Genomic DNA, 15,771 nt, shown 5'->3' on the forward strand with positions numbered 1-15,771 from the left:
CCTTCAGCTTGCTCCTCTTGCATCCACTGTGGAATTTGAGGTGTGTTTAGGATAATAGTCCAGAGTCTGCTAAATCTTCCTGAAGGTCTTTTGCAGTCAAATGGGGGTTTTGATTTGCCTTTCTAGCAATCCTACAAGCAGTTCTCTCGGAAAGTTTTCTTGGTCTTCCAGATCTCAACTTGACCTCCACCGTTCCTGTTAACTGCCATTTCTTAATTACATTACGAACTGAGGAAACGGCTACCTGAAAACGCTTTGCTATCTCCTTATAGCCTTCTCCTGCTTTGTGGGCATCATTTATTTTAATTTTCAGAGTGCTAGGCAGCTGTTTAGAGGAACCCATGGCTGCTGATTGTTGGGACAAGGTTTGAGGAGTCAGGGTATTTATAAAGCTTTGAAATTTGCATCACCTGCCCTTTCCTAACGATGACTGTGAACAAGCCATAGCCCTAACAAGCTAATTAAGGGCTGAGACCTTGGTAAAAGTTATCTGAGAGCTCAAATCTCTTGGGGTGCCCAAACTTTTGCATGGTGCTCCTTTCCTTTTTTTCGCTCTAAAGTTGTACAAAACAAAAATAATACACTAATCTTGCTTAAAATGTTGAAAAGAATGTTTCATCTTTAACTTTATGACTCACAATAACAGAAATTTTGACCAGAGGTGCCCAGACTTTCTTTCCCTCTGTAGTTACAAAGTGGACAACTTTTCGTTTAAAGATGTTAAGCAATGTTTGAAAACAGATTCATGTTTGACCATTTTCCATTTACCAATACTAGCTAAATTGTATCAAATTTCAGGTATTGAATATTAATTTCAGTTTATTTTGTAATCAGGTTTAGTTTACAAGAGGCCACTTTCTGTTTTGCAGAGCCATCATCAACCATTTTAACCCCAAGATAGAGTCGTATGCGGCAGTCAATCACATCTCACAGCTCTCCGAAGATCAGGTACGTAGCTCTGATGCTTTCTAAATATACTTGTGCGTCAGTTTACTTCCACCCCGTTGAGAGCTGCTGCAGTTCAGTTCTGTCACTCATTGGCTGGCCCACCAGTGAACCCAGGTTTAACTGCAGATGAATCGTGTCTGAGAACAATCCCGTCCTCGTCTGCAATCCGCACACCCACACTTTGCCACTCGGCTCAGAGTGTAGTGATTGGGAATGGCAGCCAAGAGGCAGAAAGCTGCCAGTGCTGGGAATCCAAATTTTAAAAAAAACACCTTGCAGTTCAGGCAGGATCTATGGAGAGAGGAACATAGTTTCTGTCAAGTTTCTGGGTGTCAACATCTCTGAAGATCTATGCTGTACCCCACATATTGAAGTAATTACAAAGGTGCACAACAGTGGCTCTATTTCATTAGGAATTTGAGGATATTTGGCATGTCAGCAAAGACTCGTGCAAATTTCTACAGATGCGGTGAAGGCAATTCTGACTGGTTGCATCACCGTCTGGTATGGAGGCACCAATGCTACCCTCAGGTGCTTTTAAGTCTTTCCTCACCCTAAACCTGTGCCCCTTGGTTTTAGAGAGGCATCTGCAAGTGTCGAAGTCTTATTGCAACAGCCCAAACATGCTAGAGGTTGTAAAGACAGATTAAAGATTAGCTTTATTTGGCACAAGCACATCAAAACATAAAGTAAAATGCACCGTTTGCATCAACAACCAGCACAGTCCAGTTCGGGCACAGTTTCAGTGTCAGCATATCAAGCCTTTTGAATATTGAGAAGTCTGGATTGAGTGGATGTCTCCTATAGTGGATGAGTCCAGGACCAGAGAGCACAGCTTCAGAACAGAGGGATTTCCATTTAAAATAGAGATGAGAAAGAATTTCTTTAGCCAGAGGATGGTGAATCTGTGGAATTCATTGCCACAGATAGCAGTGAAGGCCAAGTCATTGAATATATTTAAAGAAGTTGTTAACTTCTTTGCTAGTCAGGGCATCAAAGGTTATGGGGCGGGGGGGGGGGGAAGGATAATGGATTGGTGGAGCTGACTCAATGGGCTGAGTGGCCTAACTCTGGTTTTATGGTCCTGTAGCCCTTTGCTGCCCTAAACACCAGTGGCATTACAGGCATTTTATGATCATGATGATGGTCATGGCCCAGGGTTCACCAACCCTAATCTGTACATCTTAGAAATGTGGGAGGAAACCGGAGCACCTGGAGGAAACAGGCACTTATAGATACCCTGGTTAAGAGAAAAAAGGGGGTTGCATAGCAGGTATAAGCGGGTAGGAACAAATGAGGTACCTCAGCAACAGAACTCTTAAGGATGAAATCAGGAGTGACGAAAGAAGCCAAGAGGTTGCTCTTGCACACAAGGTGAAGGAGAATCCAAAGGTCTGTTACAGATATGTTAAGAGCAAAAGGATTGCAAGGGACAAAATTGGTCCTCTGGAAGATCAGAATGGTAATCTGTGTGGTCAAAAGGGATGGGGGTGATCTTAAATGGATTTCTTGCATTTGTATTTATTCCGGAGATGCACACAGTGTCTATAGAAGTGAGGCAAAGCAGCAACAAGGTCATGGACCCTGTACACATTACAAAGAAGGAGGTGTTTGCTGTCTTGAGGCAAATCAAGGTGGAGAAATCCCCAGGGTGTTCCCTCGGACCTTGTGGGAGGCTGGTACAGAAATTGCAGGGGCCCCTAGCAGAGATATTGAAATTGTCCTTAGTGACAGATAGAGTGCTGGAGGACTCGGAGATAGCTAATGTTGTTCCGCTGTTTAAGAAAGGGTCTAAGAATAAACTAGAAAATTATGGGCCATTGAGCCTGACATCCGTAGTGGGAAAGTTTTTGGTGGGTATTCTAAGAGACTGGATATATCAGTATTTGGATAGTCAGGGATTGATTAGGGATAATTGCATGGGTTTGTGCATGGTCGGTCATGTCTAATGAAGCTTATAGAAGTTTTCAAGTATGTTACCAGGAAAGTTGACCAAGGCAAGGCAGTGGATGTTGACTACATGGACTTAAGCAAGGCATTTGGCAGGGTCCCATATGGGAGGTTGGTTAAGAAGGTTCATTCGCTTGGCATTCGAGATGAGGTGTTAAATTGGATTCGACATTGGCTTTGCGGGAGGAGTAGTAATAGATAGTTGCCTCTCTGATCTGGGAATACAGGTCCATCATTCATTGTAAGTGGCACCACAGGTTTGATGGCACCACATGGTCGTTAGCAAAGTTTCTGGTACATTGACTTTCATAGATCAAAGTGTTGAGTACAGAAGTTGAAATGTTATGTGTAAGTTGTGTAAAGCGTTGGTGGGACGTAATTTGGAGTATTATGTGCAGTTTTGGTCACCTACCTACAGGAAAGATGTAAATAAGATTGAAAGGAAACAGAGAAAATTTACAAGGATGTTGCCAGAACTGGAGTACCTGAGTTAGAAGGAAAGATTGAATAGGTTAGAACTTTATTCCCTCGAACATAGAAGATTGAGGAGAGATTTGGTAGAGGAATACAAAGTATGGGGGGTATAGATAACGTAAATGCAAGCAGGCTATTTCTACTGAGAGTGGATGGGACTACAACTAGAGGTCGTGGGTTACAGGTGAAGGGTGAAATGTTTATGGGGCTTATGAGGGGAAAATTTCTCCACTCAGAGAGAAGTGAGAATGTGGAATGAGCTGCTAGAGCAAGTAGTGGATGCGATTTCAATTTCAATATTTAAGAGAAGTTTAGGTACATGGATGGAAAGGGTATGGAGGGCTAAAGTCCAGGTGCAGGTCAATGGGACTAGGCAGTTTAAATGGGTTGGCATAGACTGGATGGGCCTAAAGGCCTTTTTTCTGTGCTGTAGTTTTCTGTGACTCAGCGGTCATGGGGAGAACGTACAAACTCCTTGCAGACAGCAATGGGAATTGAACCCAGGTCACTTGTGCTGTAGAGCATTACACTAACTGCTGTGCTACCATGCCATCCTAAGCTAGCAGCTTTGACAGCCGGTGAGCCAGGTAGGAGAGTTTGACAGGCTGCATGCTGAGATGGCCAGCCCAGCTGCCTGGACTGCGATTTCGGGACAACGGAAGATCTGTCTATTGTTTTCCTGCTTGGGATAACAAAGTGAAAGGCTCATACTGAAGTATTTCTTCCTCTTGACACTTGTGTTTCTGTGTGCTTGGAACAGGAGAGGCGGAGGCGGTGATTTCTATTCTTCCTGTGTAAGGGAAACCTGCCAGCATTTCACAGAGGGTTTAGAGCCATGCATAATGGCTTTTTAAAAGCTTATCTGTTTGGAGTCATGTTTAAGAGTTTTGCTACATGTAGCCACCTCTGATCTGGTCCAGGAGATCATGTGAGCTGTTTCTGTTTTTAACACAATTCATTGCTGATGGAAAGGTTAAATCAGGGCAAGTGCTTTGTTTTTACTGCGACTGAATTGGTGGCCTCTGGTTTCTTTGTGCTCCTCTCATGTCATTCAGCAAGCAATACTGGGTCCAAATAGAGATTGTGCTGGAAACAAGCCATTCGGCCCAACCAGTCCATACTGGATTTTATACTTACTGGTGTCTCCACCTGTTTTTCATCACTTAAACCTAGCAGATAAAGGTTAGCTTTATTAGCCATGTGTATATCGAAACATGCATCCATTATTTGTAGCAACGACCAACACAGTCCGTGTATGTGCTAGGGGCAGCTTGCATGAGTCGCCATGCTTCCAATGCCAACATAGCGTGCCCACAACTTACTAACCCCAACCTGTATGTCTTTTTGGAACGTGGGAAGAAGCTGGAGCACCTGGTGGAAATCCACATGGTCACAAGGAGAATGGATGTGCTCCTGACAAACAGCACAAAGAAGTAAACCCTGATCTTCTGAATGCTGGCACCGTGAAGCATTATACTATGCTGCCCGATACTTCTCCCTCAGCTGCCCCTTACATGCATCTGCATTGTTTGTTTTAATCATTTGGTGTGGGAGTGTGTTCTGCACTCCTGCCACTCTGGGTGAAGGCATTACTTCTTTGTTGGATATGTTGGTGACAATCCAAAACTACTCTTCCCAAGTGTCAATTATTAAATCCTTCCATTCTTTCAGAGATCTTGGTTTGTCATCACTCTATGTCCATCCTTTCCTGATGTATTATCCCCGTTAGTCTTCCCTTCATCTGCTATATTGGTCCCCTTGTCCTCAGTAATGTCTCAGATCTGGTATCACCCACAAGTTTAGACATTGTGTTGTTGATTCCAAAAAGTAAATCATAGTGCCCTGTAGATAATATTTATCCTTTACAGTTTCGTGTATCTTGTCTCCAGTGTTTCAAGATCCTCAAAGCTGCCAACAGCAATATATATTATAGCCTTCATAACACATCCTGGATCTTAGAACAACAGGGGGGGGGGGGGTCTCAATGAAACCTCTTTAATTTTGAAAGGCCTAGATTGAGTGAATGTGCAGAGGATGTTTCCCACAGTGGGTTGGTCTAGGATCAGAGGACATGGCCGTAGAATAGGACCTTTTGAAACAGAGATGAGGAATTTCTTTAGCCAGAGAGTGGAGAATATGTGAAATTCATTGCCACAGATAGTTGTTGAAACAATGTCATTGGGTATATATAAAGCTGAGTTTGATAGGATCTTAGTTAGTGAAGGCTTCAAAGGTTATGGGGAGAAGGCAGGAGAATGGGGTTGAGAGGGGCAGTAAATCAGCAGACGCAGAGCCAATTGGGCTAATTCTGCTCCTGTGTCTTATGATCTTACATTCTGAACTCAGAAGCTTTTTTACTGTCCCCTGTACTGATGGCACTGATTTCCCCCTTCCATTCCAAAGATTGGGGGTGGTCCCCAGCTGTTCATCCAAAGGCTGCTGTGGATGTGGAATCAGTTTAATCTCACTCAGTACTGCGGGGAACAACTGGCCTTCATTCTCTGCTCAAACGTTTGCAGCTTGTATTACCTTTTTCATTGACCCAGCCTGAGCTTGAATGTAGTCGCGTCTTTCAGAGGAAGATGTACTGCCTGAAACAGCTTTCCACCTGAGCCAGGATAAATTAAACAGGAGACACAAGAGGCTGCAATCCTGGAAACTGGAGCAACATGAAGATGCTGGAGGAACTCAGCAGGTCAGACAGGAGGTAAATGGACATTCGACATTTTGGATCAAGACCCGTCACCTAGACTGGAAGAGAGAGTGGAAATAGCTACTATAAAAAGGTGGTGGAAGGGGTGGAGCAAGAGCTGGCAGCCGATTGGTTGTTCCAGGTGAGGAGGGATGACGGACAAATGGAGAAGGAGAGAGTGGGAACAGTGACAGACACTGGGAGGTGATTGGTGGATCCAGGTGAGGAGGAATGATGGGCAGATGGAGGAGAGAGTGGGAATAGTGGCAGAGGCTGGGAGGTGCCGGGTGGATCCAGGTGAGGAGGAATGATGGACAGATTCAGGAGGGGAAGAGCCGGAATAGTGACGGAGGCTGGTTGATGCCAGGTACGGGTTACAAAGGGTTACTGATGGTGGAATCTGATAGTAGAGGGAAGTGGAACATGGATTCAAGTGAGGGAAGTGGTGAAGGCAGATGGAAACAGTGGTGAGGAAGGAGGGAACCCAATGGGGAGTGTGTGGGGGTGATGGGCACATGGAGAAGGTTGATGGGGACTGGGTGGGTGTAGGAGGAGCTAGGTAGATCAGGAGGGCAGAGTTAAAGGACAAGAGGGGAACAGATTGGAAGTGTTTTGTAATTCATTACACACTATATTGTACAGGCTAAAACAATAATGCAGAATAATGTGCAACGATTACAGAGGACGTACAGTGCAGGTAGACAATAAGATACAAAATCATGGTGAAGTAAATGTAAGGGTCAAGGGTCCATCTTACTGTACTAGAGGACTGTTCAATAGTCTTAGAGCAGTGGTACAGAAACTGTCTTTGAGCCTGATGGTACAGGCATCAGGCTTTCTGTATCTTGTTTCATGGCACTGTTGCATCTTACACACATAAGTATCTGGCTACAGCAAATTCTTCTGACACTACTTAGATAAGGAGTATGAGTAATGTCGGCTTTCATACTTGTTCAGTATATTGAATCACAAAGTGACAACTTTTAAGAATGCCTTTTGTTCAGTAAATTTCCATAAAAGGTTTTGTGAAAGTTTTTTGGGCAGCGTGGTACAACGGTTGGTAGAGTTCTGACCTCAGGTGCTGTTTGTGTGAAGTTTGCACGTTCTCCCTGCAAGTGCGTAGCTTTGCCCCTGCTGCTCCAGTTTCCTTAACCCTAACCCTAAACCTAGCCATCCTGGAGGTTGGTGGATTAATTGGCCACTGTAAGCTATCCATTTTGGGTAGGGAGCTTCCTGGGTATCTGAAGACATTAAAAATTAGATTCTTCCTCTTCTTGGGCCCTTAGCTCCCAACAAAGCACAGGTCATTGATGACCTCCAGTCTCCCTTGTCCGAAGTCGATAGTATGGTTGGAGTTCATCAATGTTTCTGTAATCCATTGTATCCACTATACGGGGGATTGACCCACACAGCTTCACCAGAGCAGTTGGTTTGCCTTACCCATTTCCACCTGGATTAGGGAAGGATTAATGTAAATCCGTGCTTGATGATTATGCCGACTCACTGGGCTGAAGGACCTGTTCTTGCTGTGCTTCTGTGATTTGAGGTCATATCTGGGAACATCAGGGAGGTGGCAGAAAGGTTGTTGAAGAATTAGGTTTTGAGGGCCGACGTAAAAGTGGACAGGAAGACGACAGCATTTGGTGAGTGCCTGAACCTAGCAGCTGAATTTTGACTGTACAGAGCATTTGACATCCCTGGGCCTGTGCTCGATGGAGCTCAGAAGGATGAGAAAGGTATCTATCTCACTGGAACCTACCGAATACTGGAAGTCTTGGATAGGCCTGCAGAGATTGAATGTGACAGCACACCATGACTTCCCCCTGTCAGCGAATTGTCAGTAGGTTCCAGAGTTGGAGTTCCACGGGGAGAGATGAAATGAGCTACGGTGAACCCCTGGGTTTGCAATTTGGTGAGACTGGAGTTCGAGGCTTAGTGTTCCAGGTCCCGCCATCGACAGTTCTGGACCTTGAGACCCGGTATCTGCTGATCAGCAAGTCCTTGAATCGATGCTGCGAATGAACCAAAAGACCAGAAGTCAAGGCCTGGTTACCGGAGTCTGCGGATCTTTGTGAGTTCTTTGAAGAGGTTGAAGCCACCCAGGGAAAGGTTAGAAGTGGTTCAGTTATCTTCAGAGCTGCTCAAACAATCTGAGCTGGAGGAGAGCATGGAAGGCTGTGGATTTGGAAACTTGAACATGCAGATGATCAGAAACCGGAGCTGATACATGAACAGGACCCGTCATGTGGTGGGACGTCAATGGATGAGTTGAGTGAGTGGCAGAGTTGGGTAAACGTCACTGTCGAATAGATGATGTTACTGGTTCTTAAGGACCTTAACCACCCAGGAGGGCACGTCATCTCCCCCACCACCCAGGAAGGCATACCACCTCTCCCAACCACCCGGGAGGACACGCCCTCTCCCAACCACCCGGGAGGATACGCCACCTCCCCCACCACCCAGGAGGGCACGACCCTCCCCCACCACCCAGGAGGGCACACCACCTCCCCCAACCACCCAGGAGGGCACGACCCTCCCCCACCACCCAGGAGGGCACGACCCTCCCCCACCACCCAGGAGGGCACGACCCTCCCCCAACCACCCAGGAGGGCACGCCACCTCCCCCACCACCCAGGAGGGCATACCACCTCCCCCAACCACCCAGGAGGGCACGCCACCTCCCCCACCACCCAGGAGGGCACACCACCTCCCCCACCACCCAGGAGGGCATACCACCTCCCCCAACCACCCAGGAGGGCACGCCACCTCCCCCACCACCCAGGAGGGCACACCACCTCCCCCACCACCCAGGAGGGCATACCACCTCCCCCAACCACCCAGGAGGGCACGCCACCTCCCCCACCACCCAGGAGGGCACACCACCTCCCCCACCACCCAGGAGGGCATACAACCTCCCCCAACCACCCAGGAGGGCATACCACCTCTCCCAACCACCCGGGAGGACACGCCACCTTCCCCAACCATCTGGGAGGACACGCCACCTCCCCCACCACCCAGGAGGGCACACCACCTCCCCCACCACCCAGGAGGGCATACCACCTCCCCCACCACCCAGGAGGGCACGCCACCTCCCCCACCACCCAGGAGGGCACACCACCTCCCCCAACCACCCAGGAGGGCACGACCCTCCCCCACCACCCAGGAGGGCACGCCACCTCCCCCACCACCCAGGAGGGCACGCCACCTCCCCCACCACCCAGGAGGGCATACCACCTCCCCCACCACCCAGGAGGGCACACCACCTCCCCCAACCACCCAGGAGGGCACGCCACCTCCCCCACCACCCAGGAGGGCACGCCAATTCTCCCCCACCACCCAGGAGGGCACGCCACCTCCCCCACCACCTAGGAGGGCACGCCACTTCCCCCACCACCCAGGAGGGCACGACCCTCCCCCACCACCCAGGAGGGCATACCACCTCTCCCAACCACCCGGGAGGACACGCCACCTCCCCCACCACCCAGGAGGGCACACCACCTCCCCCAACCACCCAGGAGGACACACCACCTCTCCCCCAACCACCCAGGAGGGCACGCCACCTCCCCCACCACCCAGGAGGGCACGCCAATTCTCCCCCACCACCCAGGAGGGCACACCACCTCCCCCAACCACCCAGGAGGGCACGCCAATTCTCCCCCACCACCCAGGAGGGCACGCCAATTCTCCCCCACCACCCAGGAGGGCACGCCACCTCCCCCAACCACCCAGGAGGGCACGCCACCTCCCCCACCACCCAGGAGGGCACGCCACCTTCCCCAACCACCCAGGAGGTCACACCCTCTCCCCCAACCACCCAGGAGGGCACGCCACCTCCCCCACCACCCAGGAGGACACACCTTCTTCTCCTTTTCTTTTGCTTTCATCGGAGGGAAGCAACAGGAGCCTGAAGACGCACATTCAACATTTTTAGAACAGCTTCCCCCCCCGCCCACCCACCCCCGGCATCAGATTTCTGAATGGACAAGGCATCCACGAACACTACCGTGCTATTTTTGGCTCTCTTATCTCACACTATTTTGACATATATTTTGTTGTAATTCGTTGTGTATTTATGTATTGCGTTGTACTGCTGTCACAAAACTCAAACGTTAAGTCAGGCTGTATGTCAGTGACAGTAACCCTGATGCAGATGTTGCTGTGACTGTTTTCCCCAGAACAAGGAGGCTGATATTATAACATTATAATGGGCACGGATAGCGTGGATGGTTACAGTCATTTTGCTGAGGGAATCTAAAGTTAGAGAGCGTAGGGTTAAGGTGAGGGGGAAAGATTTAGATTCAGATTTGTTTATCACAGGTACATAAAAACATACAGTGAAGTGCGTTGTTTTGTTAACAACCGACGCAGCCTGAGGATGTGCTGGGGAAGCCCGCATGTGTTGCCATGCATTCTGGTGTCAATATGGCATACCCACTATGTTCAGCAGAACAACACAAGCAAGAACAACAATAGCAAAACAATCCCTTTCCCACCCTGCCATCCCCACCCTTCCCCATACATATAAGGCATGTATAATTCTTGTCTCACAGATGGTACTTTATATCTGGAGTAAGCTGCTAATAGAGGTGGTGAAGGTGACTTTAATTACAAAGTTTGCAAGACGTTTAGACATAGATGGGAAACATTTTCAGGGATATGGATAGGGCTAAACACTGGCAAACGGGGTCAGTTTGGAAAGGCACCTTTATCAGCATGTGTGAATTGGGACAAAGGACCCGTTTCTGTGCTATACAACTGAGTCTTCGTGGTTGAGTATAAAATAAGGCTTCATTGGACAGTTAGAAGATAGGTAGGACACAAGAAAAGATGCAATATTCCCTCTGCACTGTCACAGATGTTTGGTTCACTTTAATTCTTTAATTTAATTAGCATTTGGCTTCTCAATTATTCAGTTGGCACTGCTTTGAGTGCTGTTGTGTGACAACAGGAGAGGATTACCATGTTATCAGAGCAATGAAAAGATGCCTGCAGTCATTTGCAGTGAATGTCAGTACCCTGCAAAGTATTTGGTAACACCATTTGTTTGTGCACTTTGGCTAGAATTCTTCAGGCTTCCTGCGGTGGGATGTGGAATTATAGATTGTTATGGCAAATAAGGTGGTAGAAGGCTATTTGTTTCACCGTCTCAATGCTTGTTCTTTCATAGAGCAAAGAAAAGCTGGAATAAGAGAACGGATTTGTTTAGAACCCTGCATCCAAGTCAATGAGGAAATGAAATGATTTCTGCAACAGTCAATCATTCTGATTTCCTCTTGAGTTGAGGGCATTGGGGCAATCCAGATCTGAGCAGTTGATCACCAATCTAGTACTGAAGATCCCTACCTAGCAAATGATGTGGTATGCAACTCTAGTTTACACTCCCCACTCCTGTGCAGCAAACCTTTCCTTAAGGATGTTTGTTCCCCTCCAGTTCAGGTGCAAACTATCTCTTCTGATCCAAAAATCTGAAGCCCTCCCTTCTGCGCCATCTCCTTACCCACGTGTTAGACTGCATGATCTCACTATTTCTGGCCTCATTAGCCACATGGCATGGGTAGCAGTCCTGAGATTACAACCAAGGAGGTTCCACAACAAACTGTTGTCCATTGTCACTGAATAAGTGAAGAGACTTTTCAACACATCAACAGTGTGCAAGGCTGAAGTGGAGGCTATTGGAATGCTTCTGGTCACTTTGTAGCTCAATTCGCTGCTTCCAAGAAATTTGTGCCCATGAATGGTCTGGCAAACTCCACATGAATCCTCCACCAGGGCAATGCAGGCTATTTCCAGGAATAGAAAGGCACTACTCTTGGAATCTACTGGTAGTGGCAGGCCTCCGTTAGTCTCAATAGACCATGGATTGCACCTTGGAAAGTTTCCAGGGTGCAAGCCTGGGCAAGGTTTTTATTTATTATGGGAGACCGGCAGTTGCCCAAGCTGCAAGTCTCCCCTCTCCACTCCACCAGTGTTGTCCAAGCAAAGGGCATTAGCACCCATATAATCTACTGGGCATATTGGTATCCCACACAGTGCACGGTAAGCTGCTCAATCTGCAATCTGTCGCCTGCTTTCAGACGAAGCTATGAGCCAATACTTTTATTTTGACCTCACCTAGATAACCAGCATGTTGTTCCTCCAACACTTTGGCTCTCAGCTTGGATGGTACAACAACTCTTACTCCCCACACAACACAACCTCCATCAAGGGCAAGTTCATCCCAGTACTGGGGGAACTAGAATTTCTGCTGCACATTTGGGTGGCCATGCAGACCTGAGACAGTGTGGGGTCTTTTCTGGTTTCCCTTTGGATCATCTTGCTGTAATAGGGAGACTTTCGATTTGCATTAGAGAGATAGAGGAGTATCTTCTGTCAATTTTTCAGTTATAACCTTTTCCAAGGGTAACCGAGACGATCCATCACCACTTGCATGATTAATTGTCATCTTGAATTTGATCTTGTAGTTTTATCATCAAAGAAACAGCCCATCTCTGTGTTTGTGCTGCTGCTGTTAGTGGAAACCTTTCTGTGGATTGAAAGTGGGCATTTTGATGATCAGTAATGAGGTTAAGCTCTCCCATTCTCAAGTACAGGTTGAAACATTTTACACCCCAACCAGACTCAAGGCCTCTCTGAAAACCTGTGCATAATTTTTCTCAGGAGCTGTAAAGGAACGTGATGCAAAGGCCACTTCCATCACTCATATAACATGTGACATGATTGCACCTGTATCATAAGGCAGTGTGTCACAGGGAAGTGTCATTGGGCGATGTGGATCATAATGTGTGAATACAGTGTCTGAAGTCACCATTTCCTTTGCCTTTTTAGAAGCCACCTCACACTACTACTTCCATTGCCCTTTCTTCCCAATCTGAAGTAATGAGTTCAAGGGGTGGAGCATAGTAGTAGCCAGGTTTGGCAGGAGATCCTAAAAAGGACTGCAACTGTGACACATCGTTTGGGTTTGGGGCGTCCAGCACTGCTTGAATTTTCTTAACACACTTGTGTAATTCTTCTGCGTTAATGGTGTGATCTCAGTAAGTGATGCTTGTTTTAAAGAACTCACATTTGTCACGTTGTGCTCTGAGCGTATAATTTTCTAATCTTTTTAATACTGCCTTGAGATTTTGGAGATGTTCCTTGTCTTCCTTACTGGTAACAATGATGTCATTGGGGTAACACTGAGTGCCTGGGCAGCCTTGCAGCACCTGGTCCATAGCTTTCTGCCAGAGTGCAGGTGCAGATGCTATTCCAAAAATAAGCCTATTATAGCGATAAACCCCTTTGTGACTGTTTATGTTGAGGAACACTTTGGACTCTTCTTCCATCTCCATCTGTAGGAAGGCCCCAGCTAAATCTATTTTGCAGAAGTGCTCCCCTCCAGAAATGTTTACAAAAATGTCCTCTATTTTGGGCAGAGGTTAATTGACCTTCTTTCAGTAGTGTGCTGATGGTGACCTTAACATCACAGCAGATCCTGACAGACCCATGCTTCTTGGCTACTGGGACCACTGGAGTTGCCCATAGTACCACTCAACCTTGAAAAGAATTCCTTCAGCCTCCATGCAGTCTAGCTCATTGGTTGCTTTATAACAGATAGTATAAAGAGCTGGATTGACTTTCTAAAACTTGGGTATGGTGCATTCATTTAACACTATTTTATATTGAAATGTTTGAGTTTTCCAGTGCCATCCTTGAACACTATTGTGGCATCTGCCAATACCTTTCTTAATTTGCTTTCAATTGACTCTGTTGCGGGGGATGTGGCGTGCAAAAGATGGATGGATCTCCAATCGAATTGTAGTTGTCTCAGGCAACTATAATCTCTAATCAACTTGTAGTTGTATCAGGCCCTAACTTCAAACCCCTACTGTTTTTGCCACACACAAGCCCAATGTGGCTTTTTGGTTGTTGTATTTCACTGTTACAAATGTCATTACCACAGAAGTTACTTTTTTCTCCAGTACTGGATATCTGCAGGCTTCTGTTCAGTATCTTTGAAATGCCATTCAAACTTATTTTGTGGTCTGATTGAAATTGTTGAGCCAATGTCTAATTCCATTTTAATTAATGTGCTGTTCACTCTTGGTGTAAGCCATATTGCTTGTCTCCTGTTAGTTTTTATTTTGTAAGTCTTAAGATCAATCCAGTCCTGTGTCACTCTCATCATTATACGATTTTTCATCAACAGCAGGAAGATTGGTGCTCTTTTTGAAGCTGCAACTTGACTTATCTTTTTCTCTTCTCTGTGCAGTTCATCTGTTTTTGTCTGCCTGACATGCTCTTTGTATGTGTCCTACTTTATTGCATTTTTGGCAAGTTTCACCATTAAACCTACATTGGTCTGTTGTATGGGAGCAGCTGCCACAACAGTAACACAGTTTGTTCGGCCAGGCAGATTTCTGTTTAGATGTTGCAATTTTGTTCATGCTTACTTTCATTTCTGACTACAACTCAATTATGTCTCTGGCTGCTGTTTCCATTGATACAGCTGCGTATTTCAACTGCTCTTTTATATGTGGGTTGTGCTCCAGTTAGCAATTTTTGAATGCTTTCTTGTAAGATTCCACAAACTACATGTTCTCTCAGTATATCATTGAACTGGAGTGCTCAGGCAATTTCTTCAATTCAACCGCAAAAGCTGAAATAGTCTCCCTTTCCTTTTGATTTTGCTTATGTTCTGCAAGCAACAATGATTTGGTAGTGAACGCTCCTGCATTATGTTCGTGATATCAGCAAAGCTCATTTTGGCTGGTTTTGTTGGAGCAGTCAAATTTCTAAGCAAACTGGGTTTCCATCAGCTGCACTCAGTAGCACTGGCACTTGCTTTTCATTGGCCATTTCATTTGCTTCAAAATACTGTGCAATTTGTTCAATATACACCAATTAATTATTTGTTGTTCAATGGAACACATCTATTTTTCTAACTTAGCCAGCCATTTCTGCTTATTTTTAAATGTATGATTATTATCACCCTTCATTCACTCCTTATGAACCCATGAGTTTTGTCCATTTTCTGCCTTTTTCAACTCTAATGTCTTTCTCCCCTTCCAAAGAATTTACATGCTGCACTTTTTTTTATCTTGAATGTCATTCTAGCCTTGTGAAGAAAAAACATGCTGCATGTAAGGTCGTCATCTCGTGTTCATTTTAAAATTTACTCATCACCACTGATACGTTTCGCAACTCCAGTAATTAATCAAAAGAAAAACACAGCTCAGGAGAACGTGTACTCTTGTTTTACTTATGATGTGGTGGAATAATGACATATATGCCATTCATATACCTCTAACATATAATCCATAATGAATTGTTAATACAAAGAATACTTAATATTTTTACAATGTTACTGAAATATTAAATACACTACAATAACCACTTCTGATTATTTCTTTATTTAGAGGAAGTTATTCCTGGGAAATCAGTTTTTAGTTGTCCATTCCTAATTGCCCTTGAGAAGAGTGTGGGGTTCTGGTGCATTGAAGAATTGTAGTGTCTAGTGATATTGGGGAGAAGGTTTCAGGATTTACAACCAGCGACTGTAAAGGAAAAGATATATTTTTCAGACAGTGAGATGCATAATTCAGCAGGGAACCTGCAAAGAAAGGTATTCCCTTGTGATTGCTACTTGGTTGTGGAAATTGTAGGTTTGGAAGATGCTGTCAGTGTACTCTGGATAAATAATTGCAGTACCTTTCTTTAATATTGCA

The 15,771-nt window shown here is 45.9% G+C and overlaps 1 protein-coding gene across 1 annotated transcript in view; it reads left to right on the plus strand.

Moving 5' to 3' along the window:
• The window catches only part of armh3 (armadillo like helical domain containing 3), a 191,367-nt gene that overhangs the window by 142,813 nt on the left and 32,783 nt on the right, over positions 1-15,771 (plus strand). The window contains exon 24 of the mRNA XM_059947083.1: positions 870-948. Within this exon, the coding sequence (XP_059803066.1) occupies positions 870-948 (79 nt within the window). The remainder of the gene's footprint in view (positions 1-869; positions 949-15,771) is intronic.

The sequence above is a fragment of the Hypanus sabinus genome, chromosome 22 (assembly GCF_030144855.1).
Source record: "Hypanus sabinus isolate sHypSab1 chromosome 22, sHypSab1.hap1, whole genome shotgun sequence".
Taxonomy (NCBI): domain Eukaryota; kingdom Metazoa; phylum Chordata; class Chondrichthyes; order Myliobatiformes; family Dasyatidae; genus Hypanus; species Hypanus sabinus.